This window comes from Eretmochelys imbricata, chromosome 9 (genome assembly GCF_965152235.1).
Source record: "Eretmochelys imbricata isolate rEreImb1 chromosome 9, rEreImb1.hap1, whole genome shotgun sequence".
Taxonomy (NCBI): domain Eukaryota; kingdom Metazoa; phylum Chordata; order Testudines; family Cheloniidae; genus Eretmochelys; species Eretmochelys imbricata.
In genome coordinates, this window is record NC_135580.1 from 91529990 (window position 1) to 91548634 (window position 18645).

At 46.3% G+C, this 18645-nt stretch overlaps 1 protein-coding gene across 1 annotated transcript in view; it reads right to left on the minus strand.

Annotated features, from left to right (window-relative positions):
• Window positions 1-18053, minus strand: part of GPR50 (G protein-coupled receptor 50) — a 71907-nt gene extending 53854 nt beyond the window's left edge. Inside the window, exon 1 of the mRNA XM_077825568.1 lies at window positions 17879-18053. Within this exon, the coding sequence (XP_077681694.1) occupies window positions 17879-18053 (175 nt within the window). The remainder of the gene's footprint in view (window positions 1-17878) is intronic.
• Between the last annotated feature and the right edge of the window lie 592 nt (window positions 18054-18645).

Sequence of the window (18645 nt, forward strand, 5' to 3'; positions counted from 1 at the left end):
GGGTGTTCATCACTACAAAAGGTTTTCTCTCCCCCCACCCCACTCAAGCTATTACCAACAGGAGAGTGGATTTGGGGGGGGGCGCGCGGGGGGAGAGAACCTGGATTTGTGCTGGAAATGACCCACCTTGATTATCATACACATTGTAAGGAGAGTGATCACTTTATATAAGCTATTACCAACAGGAGAGTGGGGTGGGTGGAGAGAAAACCTTTTGTAGTGATAAACACCCATTTTTTCATGATCTGTGTGTATAAAAACATTCTGTATTTTCCACAGTATGCAGCCGATGAAGTGAGCTGTAGCTCACGAAAGCTTATGCTCAAATAAATTGATTAGTCTCTAAGGTGCCACAAGTACTCCATTCCAGTGGGGTTAGTCTGAAATAAAGGTCACTTGTATTCTTAAGTGAAGCGCCCAAACAGGGAGTTAGAGCAATGCCGGCAGAGCCATGGTAGTATAAATTATACTGCTCTCGTTCTGCTGGTCACTTTTCCCAGGTAGATAAACCTTGATTTACAAGCTGCTGTGGACATGCCTCTATTTATTGATCTAACAGAACAAAGGCTAAGAGCCAAAGGGAGACCATCCAGCCTTTTGATAGAAACATCACTCAAGAGCTCGGTGCTGGCTCTTGGACAGTTTTCAGGTGCCGATTCCAGAACTTACCAATTAGGGCACTGTGACCTACAGGAAACCTTCTTTTCCTATGCTGTAAATGGGAGGAAATTAATGTTCTTGCTGCGGGGTTGTATCCAGACTGCCAGAACGAGAGCAGCTCTGCCACTGAATTACTTAACGTTTCGCGTCCTGCCAATTCAAATCACACCCAATTCATTTAAAAGGAGTCAGCAGCACGTGATTAAAACCTTCCTTTGGGAAGCAAAGAGTCCAGGAGTTGGACGAGTCCAATTAGAAGCCCTTAAAACAAAAAAGGTGGCTTAGGGCTTCCAAATATAGAACTGTATGATACTGCCAACTGTCTCCCCTCATTGGCACCTTTTCTTGGATCTGCTGTTCAGCTACATCTAGCAGCTCTGAAAATGGCACTTTTCCACATCCTATCCTGCCTCGTTTCACTAGCCCAGTATCCTGTCTTCTGACAGTGGCCAGTGCCAGGTGCCCCAGAGGGAATGAACAGAACAGGTGATCATCAAGTGATCCATCCCCTGTCGCCCAATCCCAGCTTCTGGCAAATTGTGACATTCAAATCATCACAGTCCAGGTACCATTATAGTGCAGCAATGTTTGTAAATATTTGTTGGATGGTCTCTCAAATGGAAGGGAACTCTTCACCGCAGAGTTAACCCGAGTGTTTCCCCTAACTCCCCTTCCCTTCCCATCCACACACAAAACCGTGTCACCCAATTTTTGTGGTGCATGAAAGCCGGGCTAGCTGAGGGAGTGAGTTAGAGCCCAGGTTCTGCTTCAATGGCAAAGTGGGCTGGTTACCACCCTTAGTGAAGATACAGGGTAAGTCACTCGAGAGCTGCAAATCACTTCAGCTCTGTGCCTCAGTTTCCCCATCTGTAAAATTGAGGGACTGATACTGACCTCCTTTGTAAAGTGCTTGGAGATCTACTGATGGAAAGTGCTATTTAAAGAACTAGATATTATTATTATTATGAATGCTATAGAGATAGCGTGGGGGGAGGTGTCAAACCACCACCTAAGTCAGTTCTATTCGCTGCCCAGTTTTGTTGGTACCTGGGACCCCAAACTCTTTACAAAAAGAAAAAGCTGCAATTGCCCTTGGTTCTATTAACAGACTGAGCCTTTGAAAGGAGGAAACACTCTTGTGACCCAGTTTTAAGCTGAAGAGGTAGAAATGGCTACACACGAACAATTCACAAGATTAATGGTCCACCCTAAGAATTCCATGTGCTTTGGGAGGAATGTGTCTCTTGGTATATCAATAAACACAGATATGTAGAAGGGACAAGAGACTGCTAGGGAGGTGGGGATCTGCACAAGGGAGGCTGGAGAGGACCAGTACTTTGTAAAGGGCTTGTTTGTTGCTTGCCCATTCCGGTTGGTTTTATGTATCAGTTTCAAACTTTTTAGAGACTACGTAAAATGACTGTATTGAGGACTGTCCTCCAGGATCTCCTCTGCTTCATTCCCTTTACTTACACCTCCACACTACTCTCAAAGGCCTTGTCTAACCTAGGATTCAGGCTGATCTAGGTAGCCACATATAACAGCACCTCTGTTCCCGCTAAGCTGCGCAGTTAGGCAGCTGTCCAGGAGTGATTCAAATGCTGTGCACTTGATTAGCAGAGCCACGCAAATCTGGTGGCATGTGTTCAGGTGCCCCTCCCCACTGCTGCTTTGCAGCCACATTGCTCCTGCAGCTGCTCCCAGGACCCTAGTGCTGGCTGTGCAGAGCGGTTGGGGGAGGGGGGGTAGTGGGAATGCTGATGTCAGGGTGTCCCTGGAGATGATTCAGCCTTGATTAGCCAAAACACTTAATTATTGATAAGATACAGAAGTGTCTACCTGGGGACATATTTGCTAGACTTGCAGCTGGTCTATCCTCGCATATTAGAGGTTGGAGGGGAAAGGTTTCTCATCATTCAATCTATCTCTTGCTAGGCCAGAACATATTCCCTGGTTACAAGATATAGCTATATTCACATAAAGTGCACTCTCTCCATATATATTAGTTTATATGCTCATTGTACAACTGAGCACTGAGCAGCTTAGAGGTAATGGTTACTATTTCCAGGAGGCTCTAGAGAAGAGAGATCTGAACCATGAATGAACGAAAGAAGAACTGTTAGTTCCACCCCCCATCTACCCTTCATGAGTTTTCCTGATGTTCACCCTGAGATCACCCTGCTCATTTATTCAGGTTAAGATGTATTCATTCTCAAAGGCTTTGTTTTTAGCTCAACAAGAATGGATTCTGTTAGCATGAGAATCATCTGCCCTCTAGCAAAAGGCAGAGCAGGAGATGTGGAAGGGGAGGGAAGGAGAGGGGATGGAATGGAGGATACAGAGCCCAGACTTTCCAGCCATGCCAGCCTAGACTAAACACTACTGAATGCATTTTGTTTTCATGCCTCTCCTTAAGTCACTGTAGCAGATCCCAGGAACTGGGCTCTGAAAAAAGAAACTGACTTAATTTGAAGTAAAACAATTAAATTTAGACACTAGCCACTTAGACATTCAATTGGAAAACGGAAGACTGGCTGACAGGCATCAAAGTCCTGCCCACCCTCAACTTGTAATGTAGGCAGTGGAAGTAGAGGGCTCTGTGCAGCTTGGAGACTGAGCCCTGACCATTGCATGTTGGCTTCAGGGTACGTGCTTGGCAATACCAGCAGATAAATAGCTGGCATTGTCACGGAACACCAGTGGGTTCTGAAAAAAAACTGTATTTACATTATTTCAACAACATTATTCAAATCCGAGAGTGAATATTTTGAATGTTGTCTAATCAATTTTCCTTTAAACCAACCAAGATCAACACCGGACTTTACTCGGAAAGTATTTCACCAACCAGGGGGAAGTGCCACTTCTCCACAATCCCACCCTCTCTTAAACCGTGGGACCCTGAGAGGGAGCCTTCCTGCTCTCCACGTTCTGCAATGCCCCTTCCCCCTCACAAGGCCTTGCCACCTGGCGCCCCCCCACCCCTACCTCTTCCATCGTATTTCTCAAGAGAGAGTTCCCCCTTACCAGCTCATAGTGGGCAGACAGCCTCATACTCCATGGCCTTGTCCTTCTGCCATTGACTGGCCTTGCTAATGGAACCACCCCCCATCTCAAGGCCAGCAACCCTCTATCCCAGGCCTCTGGTGTTAACTGATGTTGCCAGCTTCACTGCTGCTTCTTGGCCTGAGAGAGCCCAGAAGCGAAGGGTTGAAGGCCAGGTTGGGAGGGTAAATTCCTGGCAGAGAAGAGGTGAGGCCAGAACTGGTTCAGCGACTTGGGGGAAGGCTCAGCTTCTCAAGGTAGGGACTGGAAGCTTTCAAATGCTCCCTAGCAGAGCTGGTGGAAAAATCTGGTGAAACAGTTTTCCCATCAGAAAATGCTACTTAGTCAAACCTGAAGTGTTTTGCCGGAACATGTCAATTTTGATAAAATGTAATGGAAAAGTTCCAAAACAATTTGAGATGGAGAATTTCATTTTCCTTACTCATTTTGTTCTGATGTATTCTGTATAGATATTTAATATTTTGGAGCATCATCAAAACAGAATGGTTCAATAAGGCCATTACAAAGTTTTCCAGAAAAAGAAACACTGGGATTTCCAATTTGGACCCCATAGCCCGTGTGTAATGGGTATGTTCTACAGAACTAGGAAGAGACTTTTAAAGGCTAGGAATTACCATACTAGCTCAGACCTGGAGCCTAACACAGTGTCCAGAAGAAGCTTCAGAAGAACGTGCAAGAACGGCACAGTAAGCAGATGTGTGATGATCGGATTTCCCACCTACACCCTTTCACAACTCTAATCTTTATCTGCAATAGTTACAGATGGGCTTAAACCCTGAAACAGAAGCTTTAGAGTAATGCAATATGCCTTTCTCTTCCCCTTTCTGTATAGTTCCCTATGCCTTCCCCCTGGAGTGATCTGCCTCAGGCAGCAGCAAAAACACTTCAAAATGCCATTTGTACAACAGACTCAGGCAACATGCCCAAGCAGGGTGAATAATGTCAACATCCAGGTGACCCTGCAATAGAGGCCCCTTGCATTCAGAAGCAGAGTTGCTTTCATTCTTGGAGGTTGTTCTGTAACCTCTCTTGGGTCTAGACTTAGTTACATTTCCAACAGCAAATGTTACTCCCACCATTTTCCCTCCCACTCTATGAAATACATTAAAAAAAAACCCCTCGAGTAACAAAGAACAGAAAGTTAATATTGCAGGTTAAATATCTTCGCTTTATGGTTTGTTTCCTCCCCATTACCTTACCCAAGTATTATTCGGCTTGGATTCGCTAGAGTTAACTGGACTGAATGCACTACAAACCAAGTAACTGATAACTCTGAGGTCAGAATTATTTAATCCAACTAACCCAGAGACGTGCATCTGCATGACAGATCGTAACGTATGTCAGTCGGTTAAGCCTCTGTAACTGAGCGGGCACTAGCCAATGCATCCTTGTTATACATGATTCTGGCCTTTTTCAGAGCCATTTAATACAGCTTGTTGGAAACTAGATTTGTCTGATTATGTTGTATCCAAGAGCAGGTACTGGCCCTGTTTTAGTAAATAAATAAATAGCTCAAATAAGGATTTAAAGTGACAATTGTCTCAGTCTTCCTTCCAATGGCCCTTTGTGTCTGGGCACCATCTAGGGCAGGGCCCAAATCGGCAAGGAACTCAATACATCCTCTCATTGACTTCACTAGGAGCAGAGGGCAGCCAGCCACCACCTATTGTGAGGTACCTTTGTAGGATCAGGGCCACAGACTGCAAGGTCTTGGGAGTAGAGGCTGTATCCATCAAGTACCCCTGCCCACTGTGTAAATACATACCAGTACTCCAATTGTTAAAATCTTAGCTAGAGTTACATTAAATGCATTAACTTACCCCATTAAGATTAAATTTGTAATTCTTTCTAGGAAAATATCTGCAGAAATAAAATCCTCAATGAGGCATTCAGGGACAAATACAGAGGCAGTGAGCAAGGTGATAGAAATTAGACTCCAAGAGTCTCCTACACAGATTATTAAGGTTGGACAGTGCCTATCACAAAGGTCTAGAACTTAGAGTTGCCAGCTTTCGCCATTGGATTGTGAGTCTTGCAATATTGGGCATTTTTCTTAAAGCTCCAGCTGGTGGAATCATGTGATTCACAGGACTCCCAGCTTCCATAACAAGAGTTTCTAGTCATCATGGTTACGAAGAAAAAAAATGAAAACATGAACCCTACAGGCTTGGAAACAAAAAGCAACCTAAAAAACCTCAATATTTCATGATTTTTAGACAGTCTCATGATATCTGAGCATTTGAGGTCAGCGAAACTACTTATCATCACGATTCAATGAGCGAAAAGGAGAAGCCCCGTCCGACTTTGATACATCCCTTCTTCCAGGTCCCACTCTGTGTGGTAGTTACACCCTCTGAGGCGCCTTTATAATTGATAGCAGGGCAGGAAGCAGGTCTAAAGGAGAATAAGTTAAACTAAACTAACCCACGGTCAGGATCTATTCGAGCTGTGCCCTCCCCGTACTGTTGTATGGCTGCGAAACGTGGACACTACTCCTTTCAGAGTGGGCAAAGCTGGAGGCTTTCCACACAAAATGCCAACATCATATATTGGGCATAAAGTGGAATGACTTCATCTATAATGCAGATGTTTATGGTCGCTCCGGTCTACAGACAACTGGGGCCATTGTCACAAGACGTTCCAGCGTTCTCCGGGTGGCTTGTAACATCCGGGATAAAATTCCAACAACCGAGGGGTGGAGGCAGCCCAGAGGCAGACCCCCTATTACGTGGGTTCATTAAGTCTATTCCAGTGTTGGACTCTCAGGCTATCAAGCCCTTGCGGCCATGCAGGAATGAACCAAATAGCGAACGATCGCCCCAGCTGATTGTTCGGCTAAGCGTTGAAGAATACAAACTAACCCTTACACATCACCCACTAAGCCCAAGCTCTCCTTTCACATGTGGAGCTTCATAAGAAAACCCAACAGGCTAAGAGGAGAGATCGTTTGCCAAAAAGGCTGTGCCTTCCTTAGGGGACAATAAATGAAGTTGACACAGCGGAGGCGTGGATCTGGGATTCAGCACAAAGTTCATTCATGCGACAAACAGGATTTCCATTTGAAATGTTCAGTCCAAGCCCCTCAGAAGGCAACGCCTCAGTCATTCAAAACCAGATCAGCAGCTTTAAGGAGCAGGAGTGTTTGTACAAGAGGAATTTACATTCAGCCCATTGCATTCATTTTGCACCCTCCACAGAGGAGCATGCCCATTGCTAACAGGCCAGTTAATGGAAGGGAACAGTTCACGGCTTTGCTGGGGCATCCACCAAGTACTCATTCCCTCCCCAACAAGCCTAAAGCATAGCCCAGCCCTTATTAGTAGCCCTTCAATTGCCATGGGTCCTGGGACGGGACTAGCCATCACTGATAGAACACAGAGAGACCAGGCTTGTTAAAAGAGGGTTTTCAGAGTAAGGGCTCTTGCGTGGGAAGGCCATCAGAATCCCTGGAGAGGAATCCAGAGAGCAAATCTTTCACAAGAGATGCGAGTGGCCGGGTCATAAAAACAATAGCAACGCCTGGATTATGTTAGGGTGAAAAGAGCATGAAGTAAAGACAAGTGGGAAGGATAGGTCCAACAGTGGCCGTAAGCCAATATGGTCAGGGATGCAACCCCATGCTCTGGGCGTCATCCCTAAGCCTCTGAGTGCCAGAAGCTGGGACTGGATGACAGAGGATGGATCATTCAGTTATTGCCTTGTTCTGTTCATTCCCTCTGACACACTTGGCAGTGGCCATTGTTGGTTCATACTGGCCTAGATGGACTGCTGGTCTGACTCGGTATGGCCATTCTTCTGTTCTTATGAAGGGAGGAGGGTGGTGAGAACAGTTCAGACAACGGGCACTTTTACAAATTGGGGACCCACTAACACAGCCTCTGGGCACCCCATTTTATTTGCCCATCCCCACAATTACAAGGGAACACATTTCAAAAGACCCAAAACAAAAATGCCTTAAATTAATTTCCCCTTCATTTAGGTGTCACTGCAAGTCTGCCTGCTCAGGGGCCCTGTTTCAACATGTGGAACATTCCCAGGAAGAACTCTGGGTTTTAATATATTAAAGGAAACTCTCTCGACACTGGAAGTAAATATCCAGACTGAGCAGCTCCTGATGTCTGTTCAGGGGCAAGACTGGGACTCTCAAACCCCTTTTGCGGCTCGGAGGATTGGAGCGGTAATGCTCTACGTAGGTTAGGTGGAAAGATGGGAAGCCCTGTTGCATTGCTGCAGAAAGGAAGGAAGAGGGAAACAAGATATGTTGGAAGATTATGAAGTGCGACAAAGGTGGACAAGTCACATGGAGGAAGAGAAGGAGTCAACTCCAGAGTGAGAGAGAGACAAGCTCCTCTATCCACAAGGATCTGAATCCAGCACAACACTTGGAATCATTTCAGTTTGGGAACAGACAGAGGACTAGGCTGGTTTGCCTATCCCTAGGGCATAATGTTTCACTCCTAAGCACAATTTAGCAGCTGGCACAGGGCAGCATTGTGGAGACTGGCAACCCTCTCAGACTTTACTTGTTTAAAGAAACATCCATTGTGATTTGCATTATGAATATCAGCCTCAAAAACCGAGAAGAATGCTTTGCGGAAAGGCATGTTCAAACGCCAAAGATAACTAGGCATTGCTGAGTGCCTGGGATGAATACTTGGCATCTGACAGAAAACCAGAGCTCTCAGAAGGTGGGCTCAGCATATTGTCTCCACACACGTTGCACCACTTTATGCTGGCAAAGTTATGCTCGGCTATATTGGAAAAAAGGCACTTTAGACCAGTATAGTTATTACTATATATGAGGGGGAATAAGCTACTCCAGTATAAAGGTGCCTTATACCAGTATTACTGCATACACTAGTACAAACCTTACCATGTAACTATCTGTAAAAACAGAACCCACACAATCCCATCCAAACTAATTATACTGACACAAAAGCTGAGTGTAGGCCAGGCCTTGGTAGGGCTGGGCTCAAGCCACAAAGCTCAATGGGAATGGCCTCAGTGCTCCTGTTCAGACTTAGCCCTAGCAAAGGAAAGAGGACAAAGCACAACAAGAATGAGGGTGACCAACTTCTGGAGAGGATACAGAATCCAATTCTGTGTCTGCCCGTGGTAACCCAGGAAACTATAAGCTCATGGATTCCGCACAAAATCATGAAAAGGTTGATATGGGATGAAATTATCAAAGAAGTAAAAGATGGTAGCAGAATTAATGCCAATAAATACAGTTTTATGGAAAATTGGGTCTTGTCAAACAAATGATTTTTTTTTAATGAGGTTACAAGTTTGGTTGATTAAAAGGCAACTGTACTGCCAAATATTTTGAGACTTCGGTAAGGTATTTGACTTAATCTTACATGACATTCTGATAATGAAAAACTAGCACTACACAAAAGTCACCGTGGCCCATATTAAATGGATTAAAAATTGGTTGAACTAGTTCATTTAATTGGAGCTACACCAATGATCATTTGACCCAATGAGCTTTCACTGACATTAAGACAGGCAGCATCTTTTCATTCTGATGATGAAACATGAGCCAGAAAGAACAGCTTCGCTCTCAGAGTTCGAAAAAATAAACCCCAAAACACCTTTTTACCAGGAAGCTAAGAAAGTGCAATCTAGCATCACTGAGACACAGTAAAATGGAATCTTGTTGCCACTGTTATGATCAATTTTCAGAGCAGAACTAAATTTGTCACACTTGTGCCATTCCCTTTTCTGGTAGGCCAGAGAGGAATTATTGTGCCCAGATTAGAAAGTGAATGTTCAAATACACATTTAGCCAAACATCATTCATAGGTCAGTGGAAGGGCATGTACTTTTATACATGTACTTTTGAAGAGAGTGGGGGTTTTTTGTGCCAGATACTGCATAACTAAGGCAATCAGCATCCCACAACACAAGGGGAAGATACATAAGTGAAGAGAGAAAGAAAGCCAGAGTGAAATGGACCAGTGCACTGCAGCGCTTGACATTTCTTCTTCTATCTTCGTTTCAAACAAACATTCTGTCGTGAAGCATGAGGGATACACGTGAGGGGGAAAGTCACATTTGCAATGGCCTGTAGCATTAGTGAGAGCTGCAAATATAGATCATGAGGCTAATATACTCGGCAGACAGCAATAGCACTAGACACACAGTCCAACAAAGTTTCCCAAGAGTCTTTAACTCCCGTCTAAAAATTTGCATGCTGCCTCAGCAGATGCAAAGGTGTGAGTGAGAATTACGCAGTAATCATGAAATTAAGCAAATTAAGATGTGAATTAAAAAAAAACCTATCTACAAAAAAAAACAGATTCATTGCTGTGTATAATAGTGATTTTTTTTGTAACTATAAATACAGAAGTGGGGAGAGAGAATAAAACATGAATTTGCTAGAAAAGAGTCATCTGATAAACTATATTGATCAGCTCTTTGTTGAGGTCGTTAGTGTGTCAGGGACCACGGTGAACAGGTGCAGCTCCTTTTGTTGTCACACATGTATCTTTCAAACACCACTGGTAGAGGACTCGACTGTAAGACTTCACTCCCTGCCTAGCGAAGCGGGTCCCCCTTTACTGCACAGACTGGGCAACTGCTGTTGGCACGAGAGCAGGAACTTCTCATCCTCTGCACCTCATTGTGAGTGAGAACATAAGAACGGTCAGACTGGGTCAGACCAAAGGTCCATCTAGCCCAGTATCCTGTCTACTGACAGTGGCCAGTGCCAGGTGCCCCAGAGGGAATGAACAGAACAGGTAATCATCAAGTGATCCATCCCCTGTCACTCATTCCCAGCTTCTGGCAAACAGAGGGTAGGGACACCAGCCCTGCCCATCCTGGCTAATAGCCATTGATGGACCTATCCTCCATGAACTTACCTAGTTAGTGGGCAGGGCTGGAGCAGAGAGGGGCAGGCAGTGGGAAGAGCCTTGGCTTTGCCCTGCCCCTCTAACTTGCTGTCCAGAGGAGTTGGCCAGGTGAAAAGGCAGGGAGTAGGCAGCTTCAGGAAATGGATGAAATATTTCACCAGGGGAGGAACTGGGACTGAGTGACAGTTTGCCTCTGGTCTGCTCCTGGGGTGGTGCAACTGCACACTAGATCAAACTCGGAGCAGATTGTAAATTATAATCTAGCCCAGGGTGTGTGTGTCCAGTAGAGGCTGGGTGTCAGCAACCTGGATATGGGTAGTCTGACCTAGTGGTTACAGCCAGAGTCCTTCCTAGTGGTTAGAGCCAGGGCCAGGAATCAGGAGAGACAGCCAAGGGTCAGAGCCAGAATCAGAAGTCAGGCAAGGGAACAAGGCTGGAAGCAAGACAGGCACAGAAGCAATCGCTGGAAGAGGCTTAAGCATGGATCAGCAAGCAACAACCTGCTGCTGGTGTGCTTCCGAGCACACCTGCTGGTTCCCCCCAGCCAATCAGGCAGTTCTGCTGGAGCTCACCTGTGTTCATTGGTCTGGCTGGAGACTGAGCTAGCTAGTCCCAGGCTCAGTTGCTGGCTCTCATTCCTGACACTGGGTTATGCTCTAGGATATCCCTAGGAGCTGCCCGCTTGAGCAGTACTTCTTAGACCCAATGCTCCCACCACCACATACGAGCAACTTCAATGGAGACCTTGCTACTGAACCTACACTTACCAGTGCTGTTCAACATATTCATAAATGTTCTGGGAAAAGGGGTAATCAGTGAGGTGGCAAAGTTAGAACATGATACAAAACTACTCAAGATCGTTAAGTCCAAAGTAGACTGTGAACAGTTACAAAGGGATTTCACAAAACTGGGTGACTGGGCAACAAAATGGCAGCTGAAATTCAATGTAATGCACATTGGAAAATCTAATCCCACCAATACACACAAAATGATGGGGTCTAAATTAGCTGTTACCACTCAAGACCGATCTTGGAGTCATCATGGATCATTCCAACATCTACTCAATGTGCAGCAGCAGCAGTCAAAAAAAGCTAACAGAATATTAGGGATAGATAAGAAGACAGTAAATATCATCATGCCACTATATAAATCCATGGCGCACCCACACCTTGAAAACTGCATGCAGTTCTGGTTGCCCCATCTCAAAAAAGATACATTAGAACCGGGAAACGTTCAGAGAAGGGCAACAAAAATTATTAGGGCTAGGGAACCGCTGCCCTATGAGGAGAGATTAAAGAGATTGGGACTCTTCATCTTGGAAAAGAGACGACGAAGGGGAGATAAGATATTGGTCTATAAAAATCACAGATGGTGTGGAGAAAGTGAATTAGGATAGTGTTATTTACCCCTTCACATAACACACAAACTAGGGGTCACCCAATGAAATTAATGGGCAGCAGGTTTAAAAACAAAGAAAAGGAAGTATTTCTTCACACAACACAGTCAACTGTAGAACTCGTTGCCAGGGGATGTTGTGAAAGCCAAAAATGTAACTAGGGTTCAAAAAAGAATTAGATAAGTTCATGGAGGCTAGGTCCATCCACAGCTGTTAGCCAAGATGATCAGGGACGCAACCCCATGCTGGGTGTCCCTAAATCTCTGACTGATAGAAGCTGGGATTGGACGACACCTGATGAATCACTTGATAAATTGCCCTGGTCTATTCACTCCCTCTGAAGTATCTGATGTTGGCCACTGTTGGAAGACAGGATATTGGGCTAGTGGGACCATTGATCTGACCCATTATGGCCACTCTTATGTTCTAATATATCTGGCATCCACCAAATTCAGTTTATAAGCCCTCTACCCTTAAGTCTAGCTAATTTGCAACCTACTCTTTTCATTAAACCCCAACTTTGAACATAAATGAATATATTTGTGGGAGGATCAGAGACCTGATCTTCCAGCCCCTCGTTAGGGCCAGATCCTACAAATTCCTACATAAGTAGGGCTTATTCATATAAGTCTTTGCAGCATCAGGTTCTCAGTCCTTGCCAGGAACAACAGCTATTTAAATTGATGGGGAGGTTGTAAGGCTAAGGACTGAGTTAGAACTGAAGGACTGGGCCCCTGGTAACAAAGAAAATTGCTTATTGGCAATAAAATAGCAAAATATGCTCAGAAACTAAGATGAGGTGAATCTTGAATTAATATAAAGATACTGGCAGGGCAACAGTTAACAGGCTAACCACGTTTTTGAGAACGCCTGGGGAATAAAGCAAGAATAAAAGATCCACAGCGCCTACCAGAAACTCATACCTTGTCACTAGATAGCCAGAACTGTTTATACAAATGCACAGTGCACTTTTCGGCCCTCTTGCCACGTCGCAGCACTAAAGTGACGTGTTATTATATTTCTTCCTGCTTCTCGTTGCTAATAAAAACAATGGTTCGGCTATTTACAGTCTTGGGCCCAATCCTGCATTCTCATACATGAAAAGCTCCTCGGGATGCCAGTGGAAGGTTTGGGTTTTCAAGGAACCCAGGACTAGGCTCTATGCCCTATTATTTTTTAGCGTGTTCAAGAAAGCTGGAGATGGGTACTACTGGAGCTTCAGCCTGAAGAACATGCTCCTTTAGCAAAAGTTTTCATCCACATTCAGCTCAAATGTTATCAAGCCAACGGAATGTGCAAGAGAGAATTTTTAACACACACCTGCCGGAGGCTGGTGGAACCATTTGTCACTATTTTGTAGTTGTCACAGTCTAAATATATTCAGTTCATAATGATTAGAGGTCTCTGTTAGGGCTACAGTGGGACTATCACCATGGAAATGACCACACTGCACCTGAAGGGGGTGGGGACGCTGACTTTGTCTGGGCTTGCTGGAGGAAGGTAGCAGTGCTTTGGGTGGGGGGAGGGAAGGAGGTCAGAAACTGCTGCAGAAAAGTGGGGTGAGGGTGATGCTAACTCATCCCCTGGGAATGTAAGTGCAGAAGGCCTTAAAAGGGGCAAGCCCAGGCAGTAGACACCCTTTCTCCATGCAGTGGGCAAAGCAGCACCCACCGACCCTCCCTCCCCTTAAGGTGGCAACTAGCAGGTTTGCTTAGGACCTGCCATGGGTATTGCGCTAGTCGCTCCTTTCTAGTGGGGGCTGGGGAGTAATTTTTCCCTCACCACCAGATTGATCTAGGCAGAGTGGGGTTTTTTCACCTTCCCTACGAGATTTCCAGGAGTTCTTATTACAGTGAGGAGGAAAGGGGGTAGGCTATGTCGCAACTTATTTTGTAAGTGTGGGGCAGATGTCCAGTGCAGGTACTCCATAGAGAAAGCATCCAGTGAGCGGACAAATGGCTTGGAAAAGGACATAAAAAGGAGGTGTTGGTTAAAGGAATGGAACCGGGTACGGTGGTTCGGGGTCCAACGATTGGCACAGCAGGGAGCCAAGCCCCTTTTCTTATAGCCCACCTTAACCCTTCTACGAGGCGGGGTGGATAATAAGGTGGTTGTGGGTTGGCTGAGGGACGTGGATGGAAAATGAAGGGGAGCTGGCAGAAGCCACCAGGTAATTATTGAATGAACACGGAGTTGCTTGCACTGTACACTTTTCTCTGCCGGGTGCTCCCAGACGTCTAATAATAAAGTTGCGGCCTGATTAAACCCATGTGAAGTATCTCCTGTCCTTCTTTTGATATAGCCAGACAAAGTAGGGCCAAGGTTCTCCACTTACTCACACTGTTTATACCTGTTTGACTTCAAAGTTACTCCAGATTTATGCCATTCATTGCAAATGGGATGAAGATCAGACCCACTCACTACAATGGCAATAGTACTCATGAGGGAGTGCAGAACTTGTCCCCTGAAATCAGTTGTTGCTCCAAAGTTACATCTGTTGATTCTATACTAGCCATGTTCTGATTTCAGTTTATAAAACAATTTAATAAAAACTTAAGACTGTTAATGAAGAGGGTCATTTTCATGGGATTTATTAACAGTAGATCCCTCTGTCTTATTTTTAAAGCAGTGAGCTCCTGGGAATCATTAAGGTTTGGAAATATTCCCCATTATCACTTAATGAAAAAACCTCTCTGTGTTCATGTTTAGATTCTGTTTTACCTCGATTTTCCTAGAAAGGGCCTCTTAAAATCTGAAATGCAATCAAGTGATTGAATTTCACACCTCTATCATTCTACTCAGAACATACAAGTTACTGATTATCAAGTTTTTATAAAAAGCATTCTCTATTGTCCCTTCCCATGAACACGGATCAGATTTGGAAACCAAACTTAAGTCAACTGAATATTTAAACTCACATAAGCCTGGTGCAATGTTTTCATATAGAGTGGATGTCCTGGGCCAGATTTTGTTTGCCATTAAACCATTTTAATTCCAGAGTAACTTCACTGATCTCTATTGAGTTACTCCAGATTTACACAGAGATCATGGAGGTAAAAAGTGTCCCCACGTTATGAATGACTTTCTTGAACACATTGCAAGTAGTGGCGACTTGATATCTAAAATATTTTACTAGCTGCAGAGCTAGAGGTTGTTTCGCTCCCTCTACAGAAACAGACACAATGGTGCATTTTTAAGAGCCAACGCAAGGAATACACAGAGTTACTGCAGAACCATTTATAGCCAGCTCTTTTCACCAAACTAATGGACCCCAGGAACAATAAATGCCACACTTAGACATTACTGATACTGGTGTTGATTTTGCTAGTTTTCTTGCCATTTAAAAAAACATGAAAAGTGGTTTCAGTCATGGAGATTGAACGCAGATGTGTGTCAAGGAAGTAGGGTTTTAAAACCACCAATACGGCGTTCAAAGTATACAGTGACAAGCAACTGGAAAAATCTTTACTCCCCATTTATTTGGTTATTACCAACTGCAGTGAAGATCAAGTATGCTAACTACATGTACAGCAGGGTCCTACCAGCAAGTCTTTACAATTGTCATGGGACTTCTCTCTTTTTCATGATCCCTCTTTTTTTGCACCCCAGCCTCCCAGATCGCATGTGTTCATGCTCATATTGAGAGCAATCTTGCAGTTCTCTCTCAGGCAAGACTCCTGTCATAAATATAAATGGAAGGGTAAACACCTTTAAAGTCCCTCCTGGCCAGAGGAAAAACCCTTTCACCTGTAAAGGGTTAAGAAGCTAGGATAACCTCACTGGCACCTGACCAAAATGACCAATGAGGAGACAAGATACTTTAAAATCTGGAGGGGGGGCGGAAACAAAGGGTCTGTCTGTCTGTATGATGCTTTTGCCAGGAACAGAACAGGAATGGAGTCTTAGAACTTAGAAAGTAATCTAGCTAGATATGCGTTAGATTCTGTTTTGTTTAAATGGCTAATAAAATAAGTTGTGCTGAATGGAATGTATATTCCTGTTTTTGTGTCTTTTTGTATCTTAAGGTTTAGCCTAGAGGGATTCTCTATGTTTTGAATCTGATTACCCTGTAAGGTATTTACCATCCTGATTTTACAGAGGTGATTCTTTTACTTTTTCTTCAATTAAAATTCTTCTTTTAAAAACCTGATTGCTTTTTTCATTGTTCTTAAGATCCAAGGGTTTGGGTCTGTGTTCACCGATGCAAACTGGTGAGGATTTTTATCAAGCCTTCCCCAGGAAAGGGGGTGCAGGGTTTGGGGGGGAAAGACATTTCCAAGCAGGCTCTTTCCCTGTTATATATTTGTTAGACGCTTGGTGGTGGCAGCAATAAAGTCCAGGGGCAAAAAAGGTAAAATAGTTTGTACCTTGGGGAAGTTTTAACCTAAGCTAGTAAAAATAAGCTTTAGGGGGTTTTTCATGCAGGTCCCCACATCTGTACCCTAGAGTTCAGAGTGGGGAAGGAACCTTGACAACTCCCATTCAAGTTAATGAGAGTTTTACCAAAATTATGGCTGCAGGACTGGGTCCTTTGTTTGCAGCTATCCCTGGGAGACAGAAAGGAAAAAAGTTCCGAGCCGTTTGAAGACAAAACGCAACATGAGAAAGAAAAGCAAGTTTGTAACTCAGGTGCAGCACAGTCTAATGGAAATGGCACAGAGCAGAGAGTCAGGACTCCTGAGTTTTATTTCCCCCACTGTCACAAACTAGCTGTGTTACCTTGATCCCCATCTCCTTTTCATCAGCTAAGAAGCCTGGGATAGTCACAGGCAAATTCTTTGCAAGGCATTTTAAAGAGTACCCGTGAAAAATGCTACAAGTGACAAGTATTTAATATTTTAATCACACAAAGTGAGGGCCCAATCCTGCTTCTTTTCCTCCAGCTGACTTCACTAGAAGCAGGATCAGGTCATCATGTTAAATAGACACTTTGAGCTTTGCACATAGGAAGTCAGGGAAAGTGATACATTGAGCTATGCCAACTTGGAAAAAGCCCTGAAAGTTTGGTGTGATTGTATCTTAGTGAAATAATATGGTGCTCAGTGACTTGAAGAGATTGCAGATGCAGAGTATTAATTAGAATAAAGGATTTGGACTAGTTTCGCTCCCCAATTAAAACCATAATCCCAAGGAAGAAATTGATTATATCCTTCATTGTCAAATTTTAGTTCTGCAGTTCCTCTAATTGCAGATAATCACCCTGCAGCTGGATTACAATGGGGCACAATTGCTGCTTTGTTTCGCTTTCCATTTTATTTTTAAATCCTAAATGCCCCTCGCATTTAGGATCCCAGAGGAATCCCGGAGCTGGTTGAGGGCTCGGTAGCGGTAACAGCTGGGAGCCATCAGCCCCAAAAATATAGCCACAGTGAAGGCAAAGGGGAAAGAACCTGCAGCGCGAAGGGGCCGGTCCTGCTCCGGTGGGGGAGTCAGTACCCAAACTCCCATCCGCTGCAAAGCGGAGCAGCCTCGGGCTTGGGGTGAGACGATTTCTCTTGCCCTTGGGATTCTCCTGCTGACGCAGGGTGGATCTGAAACACGGGCAGCTCCCTGCGGCCAAGCGCCCCCCTGGCTGAGTCCCCCTGGCTGAGTCCCGGCTCCGTCCGTGCAGGGGCGCAGAGCACACCCCGGGGCTCGGCGCGGCGGAAGAGTTCGCAAAGCTCCAGTGCGCGTCCCCCGGGCTCCCCGCAGCTCCAGACTGGGAGCCGCCAGGCCCCCCGGCAGATGGCCCAGGGGTTCCGGGAGTTTGCTCCCCACACGTAGCCGGGGGAGAGGGGTCCGAGTGCCTCCTCCTGAGGCCCCGGGACTGGAGGGGCAGCCCCGGGCGGAGGTCGGAGCAGCCCCAGTCCCAGGCTGGCCTGGCACCTGAAGGCGCAGCGCCGTGCGCCCCCGCGGAACTCACCGGCGTTGCGGAGCTTCTTGTTCCTCAGCACGGACAGGATCACCAGCGCGTTGCCCACCAGGTCCCCGACGATGGTGAAGATGATCACCGCGGCCAAGGCGGTGGTGGCCCCGGCGGACGGGCGAGCCCCCGGGCTGCAGTCCCGGCAGCTCCCGTTCCCGTCCCGCAGCTCCATGTGCAGCGCTCCCAGGGGTGCCCCTCCAGCCCCCAAACTCAGGCTCCTCCCCGGGGAGCAGCGCCGCCTCTGACACCGCTCTTCATGCTGCCGGATCCTCTCTGGCTGCCCGTCCCACCCCATCAGCCAGGAGCCATCACTCCCCCCCCCGGCCCGTTCCCTCCCCTGCCAGCTCCCGCTCCGGACAAAGACGCTGGCGGCAGAGCGCTCAGCCAAATAAGAGGTCCCCCCACCTCTCCAGGGCGCCCCCCGCCTCGCCTCGCCTCGGGCACCTGCCCCCCTCCGGCCCCACGCCGCCCGGGGCGCTCGCACACACCCACCTTCGTCAAGCCAAGCCCGGCCTGTCTCCTGCGCGGCCCCGCCACTCGGGGACCCCCCCCCGCGCGGTGTCCGCCCCCCTCGGGGAGTCGCCGCTCTCCCCGTGCGCAACGGCGGGGCTTCCTGGCCGGGCCCGGGGCTGACACCTGCCCCCGTGCCCGGGAGGGGGGAGCGCCGGTGCCACGCCCCCGTGCGCCTCCTCAGGGAGAGGTGCGCTCCCAGCGGTGCGCGCCGGCCACGGGCTCCCAGCCCGGCCCCGAGCAGCGGCTGCCCC